At 39.1% G+C, this 17,162-nt stretch overlaps 2 protein-coding genes and 1 long non-coding RNA gene across 9 annotated transcripts in view; 2 read left to right on the top strand and 1 right to left on the bottom strand.

Annotated features, from left to right (window-relative positions):
• Positions 1–2,385, top strand: part of clip2 (CAP-GLY domain containing linker protein 2) — a 58,907-nt gene extending 56,522 nt beyond the window's left edge. For all 5 annotated transcript variants that reach the window (XM_036142782.1, XM_036142783.1, XM_036142780.1 and 2 more), the window contains 2 exons: positions 505–564; positions 1,581–2,385. In XM_036142782.1, coding sequence (XP_035998675.1) covers positions 505–564; positions 1,581–1,592 — 72 coding nt within the window. In that variant the 3' untranslated portion in view covers positions 1,593–2,385. The remainder of the gene's footprint in view (positions 1–504; positions 565–1,580) is intronic.
• Positions 2,386–5,376: 2,991 nt separating this feature from the next.
• LOC118564448 lies at positions 5,377–7,642 on the bottom strand. The gene is made up of 3 exons (XR_004931855.1): positions 7,097–7,642; positions 6,861–7,015; positions 5,377–6,266 (listed from the first exon to the last, which is right to left on the bottom strand). It is a non-coding gene; the product is annotated as an uncharacterized LOC118564448 (long non-coding RNA).
• Positions 7,643–9,080: 1,438 nt separating this feature from the next.
• gtf2ird1 (GTF2I repeat domain containing 1) overlaps positions 9,081–17,162 on the top strand; it is a 49,221-nt gene continuing 41,139 nt past the window's right edge. The window contains exon 1 of one of the 3 annotated variants that reach the window (XM_036142779.1): positions 9,081–9,480. The gene's annotated coding sequence lies outside the window, so the exon portion shown is untranslated. The remainder of the gene's footprint in view (positions 9,481–17,162) is intronic. The other 2 variants (XM_036142778.1, XM_036142777.1) reach the window with 2 other exon arrangements.

Genomic DNA, 17,162 nt, shown 5'->3' with positions numbered 1-17,162 from the left:
CAGAAAGCACAGAAGCACACATTGAACCAGGAGTACTTTCTATGTTAGAGAAGACAGAACAGAGACACAACAAGAGAGACAAAAACAGCACAGAAGCACACTTGTTTATATCACTTGTTTACGTTATTTAATTGTAAAAAAAAAAAAAGCTTTCAGTCTGGTAAGGAATCTGGTTATTATTCAAAATTGTTGAGGTTAACTGTTTCTTTATGAATTGCAACACAAGACTAAAACTAGACTAAAACCTTTTTGGAATTTTAGTCGACTAAACTGGACTAAGACTATTTTGTTTAGTAATGACTAAAATGTGACTAAAACTAACAATAATTTTCGTCCTGAAGACTAAAACTAAGATGGCTGTCAAAAACAACACTGCTTTCTAGACAGATCAGTCTGATCATAAGTCAGGTAGTTAAGGCGTAGGTTAATAATCGTGCTGTTTTAGAGGACAGCGTGTGAGTAAATGCTCGTTTAGCAGTCGTTTACCGTTTCTGTCTTCTGCAGGTTCTCGGTGCAAATTCGGCGAATGGAATCCATCACCAGGAATCAGACGGCACTCAAGAGGTTGTTGTTGTTTTCTCCACTGAAATGTTTTTGTTTTAAGCCTCTACACCAGGGGTGTCAAACATACGGCCCGTGAGCCGGTTCCGGCCCGCCGAAAAATTTAGTCCGGCCCGGTGGCTAAATGCATTATCATTATTAAAAAAAAAAAAAAAATCTTTTATTTTTTTTCAGTGTCCTGTCTGGCAATGTGGCAATAAGAATTGTTGTCTTAATGCCAAAAAGAGCTCATCAGATTTGACTTTCACAAGTGGAGCAGTACTGCTTTTGCCATAGTGCTCCGCTTGATTTATGAATGTGAATAGTTTTATTATGATTCATGCGGGGAATATCTCAAATGATATGGACAGTACAATGGGAAAGTAGGAGAGGAAAGGAAGAACAATAAGATCAAAAGAAAAGGTTAAAGAAAGAGGAGATAAAAGGAAGAGAATGATGAAAATAATTATTGAAAAAAACATGTAATGTACTTAGTTTAATTGAAAATCTGCAGTTCCTATATTGTCCATGAGGGGCGCTGTGTTTTAATCAGCAGATGGTAGCACTGAGCTTCAGATGTGGAAAATTGATTTTAAATAATTTCTTAATTTTTATCTGTTTGATGCATTTTGTCATGCAGGACAGTGTTTTTAAGTTCCAAAAAATGTGAATAAATGTTTTTCAACATTGTATAATCAGTGTGATCAGTTCTTATGCATAATCCACAAGTAAATGTTTAACTGAGTAAAAGTATTGTTGAAATTGCACATACTTTTCTTAAAAACGCTGAGGTTATTCATAATATATTGTGTAAAAGTGAAATTCATTTAATACAAAAATCAACAAGTCCACATTTATTAGTTCATTTTAATCTTGCAATAAGTTTACTCGTGTGGCCCTCTTGAGATCAGATTAAGCTGTATGCGGCCCCTAAACCAAAATCAGTTTGACACCCCTGCTCTACACAGTAACAACAGCAGATTTTGCTAAACGTATTTAGATGGCTGTCCTAACCTGCTCCGCTTCCACCTGCTTTTCAGGAGCGACACTGATGGCGGCGGCAGAGACGAGGCGGCAACTCTTGGCCGCGAACCCCGACTATTTCGGGGACCTTCGGACGACGCTCGAGCGAGAACGTCTGCGGACGGGCGCCTGAAAGACATTTCGGTTTACAGTCGACGAATACCAAAACAGTGAATTTATATGTTGTCGCTGAATGCACCTAAATAGCCAATCACGAAGATCACTTAAAGTACTATAAAGTATGGGACATGAAGAGATATTATGAGTAGAAGGAACTGCTGGGAGCTCAGAGTCTGGCAGCTCTGGATGCGCCGCATTAGTCAGGAAGCTGCGGGAAACCCCCGTTCTGATGGACGACAACACCAAGAGCTGACGGACTGACTCTCACTGTCTTTCTTTCTTTTATTTATTGCTGTTACTTTCACATTCTGCTTTCTAATAATCCTCCGTGCTGCTCCGAGCAACACCCGAACTATGACATTCTTGTGCTGTCTTGACTCAATCCCGACGAGAACCGGCGTCGGGAACCCGTTCCCCTGAAGTTGAAGCTCCCGCTGCCGCGCACACAAGCAGCAGAGAGAACGTTTTCTTTCTTTAATCCCCTCATGACTGTAGGCAGATTGTATGCATTTGATGAATTTTAGACTTCCTTTTATAGCATCCCTATAAATGAACCAAGAGTGGCCCGAACATTTGCAGAACAGAGTTTGCAGCTTATCCTCTTTTTTTTTTTTTTTTTTTAAATCAGTCATACACAAAAAAAAGTGCAGAAACCGACCAAGAAATCACTCTGAGCTAAATAAACTGATTCACCAGAAGTAACCATGTGTCTTAATATGAAAGGAAGAATGTTTGATCGCAGTAAATGCCTTTTCTACGGAAGAGGATTAGGGCCATTCAAAAAACAAATAGAAAATGGAAAAAAAGGCATTAAAAGTCTATTCAATTTTGACTTTATTCTCAGAATACTGACTTTTTTCTCATAATTCTGAAAACAGTCAGAATTCTGACAAAGAAAGTCAGAATTCTGAAATTAAAGTCAGAATTTTGACTTTAAAATTCTGAGAAAAAAGTCAGAATTCTGAAATTCTGACTATTGTGATCTGTGTAAATATATATGTATATATATATATATATATATAACAATGTGTGTATTCTGGAGCATGTAACAAAAGTAATTTCCCCCTGGGATTATTAAAGTATTTCTGATTCTGAAAAAAGTCAGAATTCTGACAAAAAAAGTCAGAATTCTGAGATTAAAGTCAGATTAGAAAAGAACCTGTCTGACAACAGGAAGCAGGTCTTAATGAACATCAGGAGCGAGCAGCCTGACAAAATAACTCCCAAACGTACTGCACTGCCAAAAAGGATCTAAAAATAAGTAAAATGTTCTTAAAATTTGTGTTTTGGTCCTTGATTTGAGCAGGTCGATAAGATTATCTGCCAATGGAATGAGTATTTTGACCCCAAAAATAAGATAATTAGACATCCTGCACTTGAAATTAGATGATGAAGATGAATTGTTCCTATTTTAAGTGCAAAAGTTTTATTCCATTGGCAGATCATCTTATTTACCTGCTCAATTCAAGGACAAATACACTCATTTTAAGAAAATATGACTTATTTTTAGTTCCATTTTTGCAGTGTGACGACTTACTCAGGAGGTCACAAAAGATCCCAGAACAGTTACATTTCCTTGTTTAAGGCCACAGTTTATGATTCAGCACTGACAAGGAAACTTAAAGCCCTGAACCACGGCGGATCAAACAACACCAAGACCCGCCTAACATCAGACAAAACAAAAATAAACAAAAAACATTTTGATGATCCCAAAGATTTTTGGAGACATATTCTTTTGAACTGATGAGACAAACAGTGAGATTTGTGTAGATGTGCGCCCTCCTACATCTTCCCACCACAGCTTCTCTGAGAAAGAACAGCTTGCTGGCAGTCAAACAAGGTCTGCACTGCAAAAGCTGAACTAAAAATAAGTAATGTTTTTTTTAAAATGAGTGTATCTGTCATTGATTTGAGCAGGTACATAAAGGCATCTGACAATGGAATAAGATTTTTGCACTTAAAATAGGAACAACTCATCTCCATCATCTTATTTCAAGTGCAGGATGTCTAATTATCTTATTTTAGGGGTCAAAATACTCATTCCATTGGCAGATAAGATTATTTGCCTGCTCAAATCTAGGACAAAAACATTAATTTTAAGAACATTTTACTTGTTTTTAGATTCATTTTTGCAGTGTGGGAAGCAGTTTGATGTTAAAATTCAGGACCTGGACATAAAATTTCTGCTCCCTCGAAGAAAATCAGACCATCAGTTTGCGACCTTTCCTAAATGCACACACACAGAATAATCGTCCAAAGCACACCAGCAAGTCCACCTCTGAACGTTCTGGAGCGGCCCAGTCAAAGTCTAGACTTTAACCCCATTTGAGATGCGTTCCTGCTCTAAAACCACCCGATGTGGCTAAATTAAAGCAATTCAGCAAAGAAGAGCGGGGCCATATCCCTACATGGCGGAGTAAAGGACTGATAACCTGGTGGTTGTATCAAACCTGTTATTACGGGGAATCACTTTTACATGTAGGCCCAGGTTGGGTTGGATAGCCAGCTTTCAGATTAAAGTCATGTTATCTCTGTTAATAATGTTTGGTTAATGATCTGAAACATTTTACTGTGAGGAGAAAAAAAAAGGATAAAACAGAATAAAGGTGACTCTATCATCTTCAGGTGGTTGCTAAGGATTCTTCTGAGTCCATGGCGTTCAGATCAAACCTGTTCGGACAGAAGACGGTTTGATAATTATCCTGGAGAATCTTCAGAGGACAACTTCATCATCAGTCGTCCTTTCTCCAAACACTCTGTATAAGTGCCAGTACTTAATTTACTTCAGCATACAGACGCCACCCATGTGTCGGTCGTGATTCACCATGTCTGGTGGGAGATTGCAGCCACGCTGAGCCCATTTCCTGCTGAATTAGAAACGGACCTGTGGAGCTTTTTGACCCCTGCCAATATGTACAAGTTAACCTGCACACAGACTAGGTGGAGTTCTTACGCCAGACGCCCCTCCTGATGCAACCCGGGATTCAAACCCAGGTTCCCTGTATCAGAGATGCAGACCTAGCCCGCTGCACCTATTCAAATAAATTTTATTTATATAGCGCCAAATCACAAAACACATCATCTCAAGGCTTTTTCAAAAGTCAGATTCCATCAGATCCTCCAGGTTGGTGAGAAAGTTTCCTCTCTAAGGAAACCCAGCAGGTTGCATCAAGTCTCTCCAAGCAGCATTCACTCCTCCTGAAAGAGCGTAGAGCCACAGTGGACAGTCGTCTGCATTGTTGATGGCTTTGCAGCAATCCCTCATACTGAGCATGCATGAAGCGACAGTGGAGAGGAAAACTCCCCTTTAACAGGGAGGAGAACCTCCAGCAGAACCAGAACCAGGCTCAGTGTGAACGCTCATCTGCCTCCACCCACTGGGGCTTAGAGAAGACAGAGCAGAGACACAGAAAGCGCAGAAGCTCACATTGACCCAGGAGTACTTTCTATGTTAGATGGTAATAGAGGATGATCTGCCTCCCCTGATGATGTCACAGCTGACAGAACCCCAGACCAGGTGTACCTTCTATGAAGAGAAAAATGACAGTGAACAAAAAGTTAAAAGCTGAAATGACAACAAACAATTCAAAGTGGAGAGCAGTAGGAGAACTCAGCAGAGTGAGAGAAATAGACCCTGATGTCCTCCAGCAGCCTAAGCCTATAGCAGCATAACTATAGAGATAGCTCAGGGTAAAATGAGCCACTCTAACTAGAAGCTTTGTCACAAAGGAAAGTTTTAAGCCTTTAAGTTTTAAAAGTCTTCCAGATATTGATCCATTCGTGTTTCATCTGAACCGGTGGTTTTGTTTCGCGGGCTGCAGGAGGCGTGGAAAGAAGAAGTTTAGCCCGAACTCGTGCACGGCGATGTAAAGTTTCCTCTGGATGTTATTGTACGCCACCTTCCCAGCTTGGAGGGACCCTTTGGATTATTGCAGCAACGGTTTTGGAGACGGAGTCAGTAAATTTTAACAGTGTGTGGTGTGTTGTTGTCTTTTTTGTGTCTGCTTATTTTATACTACTGACATAATATATAGTCATTTATCTGTTTCCATGAGCAAAAAAAACTTCCTGCTAAACTAAACCTGTGCTCCAGGTAATTTAACCAAACCTTAAAGTCATCAATAATATCACGGGGCTAAAAAAAAAAGCAAAGCAAAATCTTTCCAGACGGTTAGGTTAAAATAGCCAGACACCGGCTGTTTATTTTATATTTCAAGCATCCAGACATCACTTTTAATTTGTTGGCCTTGGCAAATGCCTGCTCTTATCTCTGTGTTAAACTGGAGGGTGGATTGGGTAAATTAGCTACATTAAATACATAATTTGCTTTAATTTTTGGAAAAAACACAACAACAAAAAGAAATAGCAGGCAAAGGAAACATTCCAGTATTAAATGCCGTATGGAAAATGTGAAGAAAAAAAAAGACTCATGAGGGATTTTGTGCTCTGTTGATGGACAAAAACCCACAAAAGTAAATTTAATCCATGATCCACATTTCTTCCTGTAAACCTTACCTCGCATTAAAAGCCAGATCCGTGTTGACGCTCCTCTGCATAACTCCATTGCTATCCCATCATGCAATCTAACCAGAGGCGAAGTGTATTAGTGTTAGTAGCTCCTAATATATTCAGACTGCAACGAGATTGTAGAGAAACCCTTTATTTAGAATTACAGTTTTTATGGCTGATTGGATTTAACTTTAACTTATTCATCTGAATTTGTCTTTGGAAAGTGCCTTGCGATTTCAGCATTTCATGTATCATGAAATGGCATTATATAAATAAAATTTAATTGAACTTATCAGTGGAAACAACTGATTTCTTAGTCCTATCTAATTCATCTTAACTTATCCTATCATCAATAGTAGTAGAACAGTCATGATGGCTTTCAGGATCAAACACTTGGAGCTTATCAAAGATTAATACCGATATAAAGATATACAGTCTTATTCAATAAATTAGAGCTTCATATTAACTTAATTCACTAAGTGAAACACATTATATAGAATATTTACACACAGATTTTTTCAGGTCTTTATTTCTGTTAATTATAACGATTTTATGACTAGAGCTAATTAAAACGTGATGTTTAAGATTATAATTTTACAGCAGACAAACAAAAAAAAAAAAGCACGGATCTACTGCCTGGACCTCTCCTCATACCGTCCATTACTCACCTGCCAGTCCGTCCTCCAAACGTTCACCTTCTCCACCGTCATCTTCTCATTTCTTCTGGAACAAACAAAAAAACAAAAAAAAAAAAACATCTTCCTCATCCTCAATCCCTGTAAATACTCACCCCACACCTGCATCCTCTCCATCTCCAACAAGCCTGAAAATCCAAAACTATATGTGTAACGGTGCAAAAAGCTGCTATTGTTGAGTAAAAATGATAATTTGATGTAAAGTTAACCTTGAAAATTCAGCTTTATGTCCAGGATATGGTGCGTCTATTGGCACGCTGTCATTGCTGCAGCTATGAATGCTTAGCTGCTTCCCAAAAGAGACCAAAGACCACAGCAGACCAGCAGAAAATCCCTGCTTCTTCTTTTTTTATATATATAATAAAAAAAAAATTAAAAATTAAAATAAAAAAAGGAAATCCCTGCTTCTGCACAAGGCACACATAGCAGATCGTTGTCCTTTCCTGGGAAACATAAGAAACCAGTCTCACATTCAGGATAATCTGCTCCTGTGCCTCCTGACAGGAGAAATTATGACATTATCAAACAGCAACGTAGGAAAAAGTGAGAAATGTAAGGAGGCAGATGCACATCTGCTATACAAAATTAACCTCTGTCCAAGAACAAGACAAAAATCCACATTTTTCCCCTTTTTTAATCAATTAATTCGAATCTACAATTTATTAACATTCAACTTTTGAAAAATCTGGATTTGTTTTTGCAGTTGCACTCATTGGGTGTCCATGAAGAGAACAGCATGTTTAATATTTGTTTGTAAAAATATATTTTAAAGAGGAAACTTTCTTTAACTGTAAGACGAGACATTTTATTTTATTCATTTACTTCTTTTTTTTAAGTTAGTTTGAAGTTACACAATTGAAGCCTGTTCATTGTGTAAAACCACTAGCAGCAACCATTTAGTTATATTTTCATTGTTTACCAGGGCAGGCTTTATAAGCGTGTTTCCCAGCTTGAAATGCTTGAAATAAAAGTTTGGGTTTTTTTAAACAAAAAGGAGGGAATAAAGTCGATTATTCACATTTAGTATAATAAAGTCATATAATATAATATAATATAATTGAATAAAAAGAATAGCCTTGATCAACTATTTTGACCTTTCATGTAATGTAGACACATTGCTAGATATAATTTACTAATTTTGTGTAAAGATTAATAAAAACAAATGCTGATTTGCAAAATTACTTTAAAAAACTGTAAAAGATTTTTAAGTGGATCAAATAATTGCCTTTTTCTTTTTAAGTAGGGAACAAGTGATAAACAGGAAGCAAAAAATAATAATAATCTGTGTGATTATAGGTTTAAGAAAATTAAATGTGAAAAGAAAATTAATCCTAAATTTTTCCTCATTTAATTTTTTAGCACAGTTGACAAATTGTATTTTAAAACAGAAATCGAAGAAGTACTTTTTTATTTTTGATCACCGGATCAGAAAAAAACATAATCAAAATATATAGATATCTATAACTACATAACTATATATATATATATATATATATATATATATATATATATATATATATATATATATATATATATATATATATATATATATATATATATATATATATATATATACAATAATAACATATAAACTGTCCTCACACACACATACCACTGTTCCCCTCACACATACACAATTTGTATAAAATCTGTATATAATCTAAAAATCTTATCATCCATTATTTATCTTGTATTATAAACCCGCTAATACATATATAACCCTTTTTCCTAACGTTCCTGTATATTCTGTATAATCTGTGCATATAGCTCCCATATTTATATTTATATTTATACATAACATTTTATAGTCCCTTACTATTACTTTTTGCTTGTACATACACTTGTAAATAAATATTTATATCCTGTATAGCACTTCTGGATAGATGCAAAACCACTTTTTGTTGCTTGTACTTGTGACAGTGCAATGACATATATATATATATATATATATATATATATATATATATATATATATATATATATATATATATATATATATATATATTGCTATCTTTTATTTTTTATAAATTTTTTTATCTGAGAAAACTCACTTACAGACTCCCCCCCCCCCCCCCCCCCCCCCCCCCCCCAGACTGGACCCGCCCCTGTCAGACCAGGGGTTTATTAAAGCAGAACTCAGTTTATGACAGGGATTTAAATAGTCGTAATAAAACACACACACCTTCACTGTGAATATTTTCACTCCCCATGTGCATGTTTCCCCTGCTCGCGTCCAGAGGTTGCCCCGTTAATCCTGTATGTAAATCGCAGCCAATGGATGCTGCTGTTGCGCTGGGCTGGGATTAGCAGGAGACGAATGAGTTTCAATTTTACTGGATTACAGAACAAAGAAAAAAGGGGAAAGGGACACCCTGCTCTGTTAAAGGGCATAAACAAGAAACAAAACTCAGAGAATAAGACCGGGGAAACACCCGGCTTGCAGGAGTCGAAGCCGTCGCCTGGGCAGTGATGCGGATTACGGCGTTTTAGCGGACATTGTCGGATGGGAATTGCGGCTGTTTCTGATGGATTAAAAGGGGGGTGATAAACCGGGATTGACAGCGGCAACAAGGCTATATAATCGCTAATTAAGGTGAGATTTTGCTTCTCTTTTGCGGTAATTCTCAACGTGTCGGCGGCCTATTTCGGCGCGGGGATGGTTTTTTTGTCGTGACAGCGCGGTGGAAACGTGCAGATTATAACCTAATTTCTGGACTGTGGGGGGGAGATGAAAGGCTAGCGTTAGCATGCAGGCTAACGACTCGCAGCTAGCTAGCTAGCCAGTCACCTAGCTAGTTAGCTTAGCCTCATTGTTTCGACCGTTAAACGGCCGCCAACGGCCAGTAACTGCAACCGTCACCGAGTGCAAACACTATATGAGAAGTTTTCGGTTTAATGGTGTGATAAAAGCGTCAAATTCCGTTTTTATTTTATTTTTTTAAACGGGGGTTCACAGCTCCGGTGCGCCTGCGGGTTACCCCGGCTAGTCGCTCAGGCGAAGGTTACCCAGCTAACAACAAAGCCAGCTGGCTGGACAGACAGGAGGTCGCACTCTTTCGACCCGAAGCGACGCGGTTAAAGTGCCGCTAACAGCGCAACAACAACCGCGTTGCGCCGTCAGGAGACGCGGCGCTTTATCGTCTCCGGCTGCCGTCGGTTCCAGCTTGTTTGGAGGGGGTGGGGGGGTCCGAATCAAACTTGAAACTTGACGGGGCGACGTGTTCCAGCTCGGAACGGAGTCCCTGCTTCTTTCTTTTCCAGACTTTGCGATGAATTTGTTCAGTGAGAACAGCCGTAAATCAGGATTTGCCTTTTTTGCTTTAATTCATTTTAAATGGAACCCCAGAACATGTGTGATCCACAGAGTTCTGACTTGTTTTTTAAAGATGCCACACTGTTCCAGACATTTTCATCTTTATTAGCTGATCTATTACCTGAAAAACACCCCCAAACCGACAGGATGCATACATGTTTACATTTTAAAATAACATACAGTCCCAGATTCCCAATAGTTCTTACTAACAATAACTGTACCATCATATCATCAGTAATACCATAATCATAACGCTGCACCTTATCTCTCTTATTTTTTTAAGGGTATTTGTGCCAGTTTGTGTTTTTGTAATGTTTATTATTTTCACATTTAATATTTTATTATATCATATTCAAATATGATGACCTAATGGGGGATAAAAAAGTCAACTAACCAACCCAGAGCGTGGATAAACGACTGTGTTCCTGCAGGTTCTGGCTTTTAAAAGTGCAGCACTTTTTCTGGGCACTCATTTTTTGTTTCCAGGAGCTCATTTGTTTTCTTGCCTCTCAACGGCCCTGAACAGGCAGGACTTATTTTGCATCATTCAGTTTCAGACCTTTTTGCCCCTTTTTTCTCAACGGTGAATTTATTGTAGCACCGAGCAAACGGGGCTTCTGTGGAAAATGCACGTTTCTGTAGCTAAGTTATTGTCTCTGAACGTCTGTAACACACCAGAGATTTGGTCTCTTGTCCAAACAGGAAACCCTGCGGCTTGATGAGCTTAAATGATATTTAGTGAAGAGGCCTGTGCAGCTTTTCATCTCAGGTCAATTTTCCCATTGGCCAGCTCTTTGTCCCAATAAATACCAGGTCTTTGCCATTTTGGCACAATCTTATTTCCATTTTGTGCTCAACATCTTAACCATTATGTACAGCATTTGTTAATTAGGTGTGTCGTTTTGATGAATTCTGGAATTCTGAATTCGAATGTAGAGTTGGGCCGATATGGCTTTTAAAAATAAAATCTCAGATTTTTATTATTTATTTGTTACCGAGTTCGAATAATTGATTTTCTTCCCTTTTTTTTGTTTCGCAAAAACAAATTGCTGAAATAGTTTTTGAAAACTATTCAACAATCTCATGTGGGAGCTGGCCTGAATCAGAAGTGCAGTTTATTACGAGCTTTAAAACATGCTTGTAAAACAAGATGGCGGCCCCGCCATGGTAAATAATGAAGATATAACACCAAAATGTTTACTGCTGGATGTAACGGGCTTCACTTCCCTCGTATAACTTCATACCAACTTAAAAAAATAAGTAAATGAATAAATGAAAGTGCCTCGTCTCAGGGTAAAAAGTTTTTTTTGACAATATATTTTCTTATTTAACATCGCGTCCCATTAATAAAAACAATTTCCCCTCTCGGGACTGATATAGTGCAAAGTTTCATGGAAGTCCAGGAGATTGCATTGGCAAAAATATAGATTTTCCAAAATTAAATCTTCTGAAGTCACCAATTCAAATTAATCGTTAAAACTGATTTATTGCCCAGGCCAACTCGAATGTCTGAGCGATGGGGTAATATCACTGAGAACATGTTCGTTTAAAATGCGTGTGGAAAATAAAAAAATGACCATTATCTTGCGTATTATTTGATTGCATCAAATTTTTTAGAAGACTTTATATCACACACCTTTATTTATTGCTTGTGCCCCTATCACCGTTCACACCAGAATACCCAGGAGAGACGTGCTGCTGGTGTGTTTTATTCATGGCAGTCACTTAACCACATCTCCTGACAGCGGCGAATGAGTGGATTAAAGGCAATCGTTTTAAACCGTCAGATGTCAAAGACGTCCCCAAAGGGGAGTACGAACTGACGCCCGGTCAACACAAAACGTCCTTTTTGTGTCTGAGGGGGGGGGAGGAAAAAGTCAGGGACATCAAAACTACAAACGTTTAAAACGGCAAACGAAGCAGAGCGAACCTAGGGATCCATTTGGGTTGATTTTATTTTTTTTCTTTCTTTTTGTTTTAATTATAAAAATAAACTTTAATAACAAAAAACTTACCATGAAAGGCTGGAGAAATGAGGTAATGCTACTGATGTTTCTAATAAATTGGGGGGATTTCTTTCAATATTAGACCTGCTGATTAATTCGACTGATTTGTGGATCGCAGAATTCTCATATGTTATTAATTGGCCTTTTTTTTTGGGGAAGTTTCTTTATAATCTTAGAAAGATTAAGGACAGATGCTTGGATGCATTAATTGGGCTTACAGCTGCTCCCTTCGACAGTTTTAACAACATCATTTTTAACTTGCGTGTTCATTGTCAGCTTTTTCTAAATAATTTTTTTGTCAGCACAGTTGACAAATTGTATTTTAAAACAGAAATTGAAGATTGCTGTTATTTTTGATCACCGGATCAGAAAAAAACATACGTGAATAAACGTTCCTCCGGTGACAAATAGTAATTTTCTGGACCATAAATTCTCAAGGCAAACAGGTGACTGTGATAGAAAATTTGCAATAAATGTAACTTACAGCTCATATTTGTATTTACCTTTTTGAAAATAGACCAAATATATGGAGTATTTGCTCTCGAAATAGGAGTCTGGAAGTTTTTATAGTAGTTCATTTAATATTGATGCACAAGGGCCTGCTGCCTGCCTCCAGCAGTCATCGGGCGAGAAGCGGGGTATTGCTTGGTCCGTCACAGGACAACAGCAGCAGTGTTTATGTGCACAAAATTTCACGATCGGATTTAAATGTATTCGGATCAAACAACAATAAAGAATCGGATTGTACCGTTTATATGGACATACGATCAATTGGTCCGACCATAATGTGCGTTTATGTGCACCTGGCTTTATTCAGAATAGAAACACTGACATGCTCAGTTAGCAAATTTACCTAAAAGAAAACCACAGAAGAAGAAGCACTTCCGTCTTTGGTGAACAACAAAAAATAGTGAAGATAAACAAGTTTGCTTCCTAGCGCCTATGCTGGACTTGCAGGAGGTTGAAACGTTACTGAATAAATAACAATTTAGAGCTTTTTTTTTCTTTTTCTTTTTTTTTGAGCTCTTTTAATGTTTTGAACAGAAAGGTTGTATTAGTTTTCCTTTCCGATGTATTTCCACCACTCAATGACTCAGAAATACGTCATATTTACGTCTAGCGCACATTGTTATAACACTCGGCTCAGTTTGCCACATCTGAATAACTTTATACGCACATTGATCAGATTATCAATCGGCATAAACAACCTCCTCTCATTCGGATTAAAATTTCATTCCGATCGAGCTTAATCCGATCACAATATTCCGATTGGCTCGTTTACGTGACGCATTTTTATTCTGATTGCTTTTGTCCATGTAAACGTAGCCAGAGAAAAACGTGGGACCATACCAATTTTATTTGTAAAGCACACAAGCTGTACACAATCATAAAATACAAATGATCACTTATAAAACAATAAGCAAAATAATGTATAAATTAGTAATAAAAGGAAAGTAAAATGCAATAAAAAACAGTCAACGTCTCAGACTGTGTTAAAAGCCAGTGCTAAACGTTGCAATGACATTAATGTGATTTGGTGCTGACGCGACGCAGCGATAGAGCAGGAAATATTTAAACTGCATAAAGACGCAGCTTAGCTGTTTGATTCAGGTGTGGAGGAAATAACCGGGGCTCGTACGGAAGGCAAAATGAGGGAAAATTATTTTACTATTTCACTGGGTCGACGGTGAAAAGAGTTAGGGAGATCGTCCTTCAACCGTCTCAGCCGTTGTGTCCTTGGGCGAAACACTTCACCCTCATTTCCTGCTGGCGGTGGTCAGTCCGCCCCAGGGCAGCTGTGGCTGCTAGCATAGCTCACCACCGTCAGGGTGTGAACGACTGTAGCGTGAAGCGCTTTGGAGTCGTAGGACCTGATCAAGCGTTATACGGCTACACGCCATTTACCATTTACCATTTAACTATTTGTTTGGGGCAGGATAGATATTAAAGGTATGGAAATACGACTGTATTTGCACCCTGCAACAGCAGAACTATAAATAAGTAAAATGTTCTTAAAATTTGCGTATTTGTCCTTGATTTGAGCAGGTAAATAAGATGATTTGCCAATGGAATAAGATTTTTGCACTTAAAATAGGAACAATTCATCTCAATCATCTTATTTCAAGTGCAGGATGTCTAATTATCTTATTTTAGGGGTCAAAATACTGATTCCATTGGAAGATAATCTTATTTACCTGCTCAAATCAAGGACAAATACACAAACTTTAAGAACATTTTACTTATTTTTAGATCCGTTTTTGCAGTGGCCCTCCTTCCTTTCCTTGTGTCCTTCCTTCCTCACCTCCATCGTTCCTGGTGTTCTTCCCTTTTTTTTCCTTCGGTCTGTTTACTTTCTTCCTTGTGTCCTCTCACCCTTCTCTTTGCCTCTCTCCTTTCTTTTTCACTCTCTAACCCCCCCCCCCCTTCCTCCTCCTCCTCCTCCATGCAGTTTCCCTTTCAAGGTGCATCTCCTCTGGGGCTAATTCATCTCTGTCCCCTGCAGCAGCGGCGCAACAGCAAACGGTGTCAGAGTCGGGGTTGCACGCTCGCTCCGCAACAGTTTCTGGCAACTAATGCGTTTCTCCCTTACATCGGGGGGGAGCGAGACCACGGCGCTAAAGCCCCCCCCTCGTGCCCTGTGTTGAGGCCAAGCTTGTGGTATGTTTGAGGGTAATGGAGCCACCAGACAGAACAAACTCTGTGATAGATTAGCTGTCCTGCCAGAAGCCGCCCCCTGCAGAGAGGAGGTCACACCCTCAGGATGTGCAGATTATTTGCCATCAGTGACTAAGAAGCTACAAAGATCTTTTTTTTTCTTCTTCTCCCTCACGGAGCATTAGGTGGCTTCCTTCCTAAACGCAGCCAATGAATCATCTGCAGTGCTGGTCGCCTTACACATTTATTCATTCCCCCTTTTAACGTGTTCGGTTCAAACCTTAAACTTTGTTTTTTTTACGGGGAGTTTATGTGACGGACCATCACCGGGTCAGGTCTGATTGTTTTTTTTTTTTAAACGTGCAAAAAAGTATCTGAAGAGTGTGACATGCCATGTCCTTCTTAGTCAGATTCTCTGTCTGGACTTTGACTAGGCCACTCTTCCACATAACAATGCTGTTAACCCGGTCCATTGTTGGGATTGTAAGTAGGACCCGAGACCTCGTAGCATAAAAAAAAAAAAAATTATCACCTGCCCTGAGTTTGCTGGAGGAACCCAGAAAGTCGTCATTTCAGCCACTTTTTTACTTTCTTCTCATGGATGCTTGGTTTTTCATGCAATGCTCCTTAGAACTCTCCAGTCTTTTTTTTTTTTTTTTTTTAGTTTTAGTCCTCCCTGGATTTACAAATTAAACGACGCGACAGAAAAGAAGACAAAAGGCTGTCAGACGTGGAGATTACGGCGTTAATGAAACGCTGGAGATGAGCCGCTCCCCGTCTAAAAGGCCGTAGACCTGAAGGAAAACCGTCCTGCTTTTTCTTTCCTTACCGTCTAAGAAATTAAATCTTTTGCCCAGTTTTCAGCCCTTTTTCTCTTCCAGGGTCCCTCTGAGGATCGTGTTGGTCCGTCCAAGCTGCTCTTGATTTATTCCTTATTTGAGCAGCGGATGACGACGGATCTACCTCGCCGTGCGCGGCACGTTCTCTGCAGACAGATGTAACTCGCCCGACCCTCCGTTTGCTGGCGGAGCGAATGCGTTCATGTCAGAGTCGATGGATGGGATCGTGTGGGGAGCGTAAACACGGAGTCCCCTCTGAGGAAACGCAGACTCCTAAATGACGGGACACGTTCAAGTCACGCGTGAATTCGCCGCCCGCGTTTCTGCGTCTCCTTCACTGTGATCAGTTCTGCTAAAGCCGTTTTACGCTTCACTCATCTTTATTGATCCATGTAGAAAAAAAACGCATCTAAAGCAAAACCTGCTCAGGATGTCTTTCTTTTTATTGTGTGTGTGCCGAACATTATACTGATGCATGTAGCGTCTAAGCAGTTTAGCATAAGAAAAGTGTCAACATTGGGTCCTTCCTCTGTCGTTCAGAGGATTTACAGGTCTCTTTATTTTTTTATGATTTGAATCGAGCTTCCTCTGTGATCCAGCGGGAGTCTGGAGTAAGAGCCGCTGTTTTTTTTTCAGCTAGACACGAGTGGAGATGCTTTGGGGAACAACTTTTAGGCCTTTTCCACTGTCAACGTGGTTCCAGCACCTGTTGATCGCGTGTTTCCGCTGACAGAAAGAGCCAGAGCACAAAAAGTGGTTCAACTCCTTGGAATCGTGACGTCGGAACACGAATCCAGTATTAAAAACCAACATGAGGAAACTGTGAAACACAAACACAGCAAGTGAACTACTCAACTTATTTATAATGTTCTTGAACTGGTAAAAAACAAATAATTATGTACAGGGGTCCTCATCAGGATATATTTTTGTCGTTTTGTTCCCTGAAGTGTTGCTCAGTGCAGCTAGAAGGGGGCGGTTCGTCAAGCTAAGTAAAGCTAGCGTTAGCTAATTTAGGAGGTTTCTAGCTACGCTTTGCTGACTTTTCTTTGTATCTCTCAAACATCCGTGTGGCCTTGTTCCGTGTCGTACTGATTATGCTGAAATTAGACCGTTACGCTCATAAAAAATTAGCGAACGGTCTAATTTCAGCGTAACTTTGACAACTTTCAGCGTAACGGTCCATTATGCTGAAATGCGTTCCATTAACTTTTTTTCCTTTTTTGATGTCAGGCAGTATGGGCTGACATTAAAGCATACTAATTATTTATACTCTTATGGTATTAACCATGACCGTCTTCTTTGTAATGTCCAAGCTGCAGGACATGCCTCCATCCACCCTTCAGCCTCCCGAAAATAACGTCAGTCTTTCGCTTTCTCGCAATGTTTAACAGTGCCTACAACGTTGACGTAAAAAATAATGAAACATTTCCACAGATGGAAATGGGTAACCTGACCCTAGCCA

Source organism: Fundulus heteroclitus, chromosome 11 (genome assembly GCF_011125445.2).
Source record: "Fundulus heteroclitus isolate FHET01 chromosome 11, MU-UCD_Fhet_4.1, whole genome shotgun sequence".
Classification (NCBI taxonomy): domain Eukaryota; kingdom Metazoa; phylum Chordata; class Actinopteri; order Cyprinodontiformes; family Fundulidae; genus Fundulus; species Fundulus heteroclitus.
The sequence above is the reverse complement of the archived record's forward strand: the minus strand, read 5'-3'. Positions and strand labels throughout refer to the sequence as shown.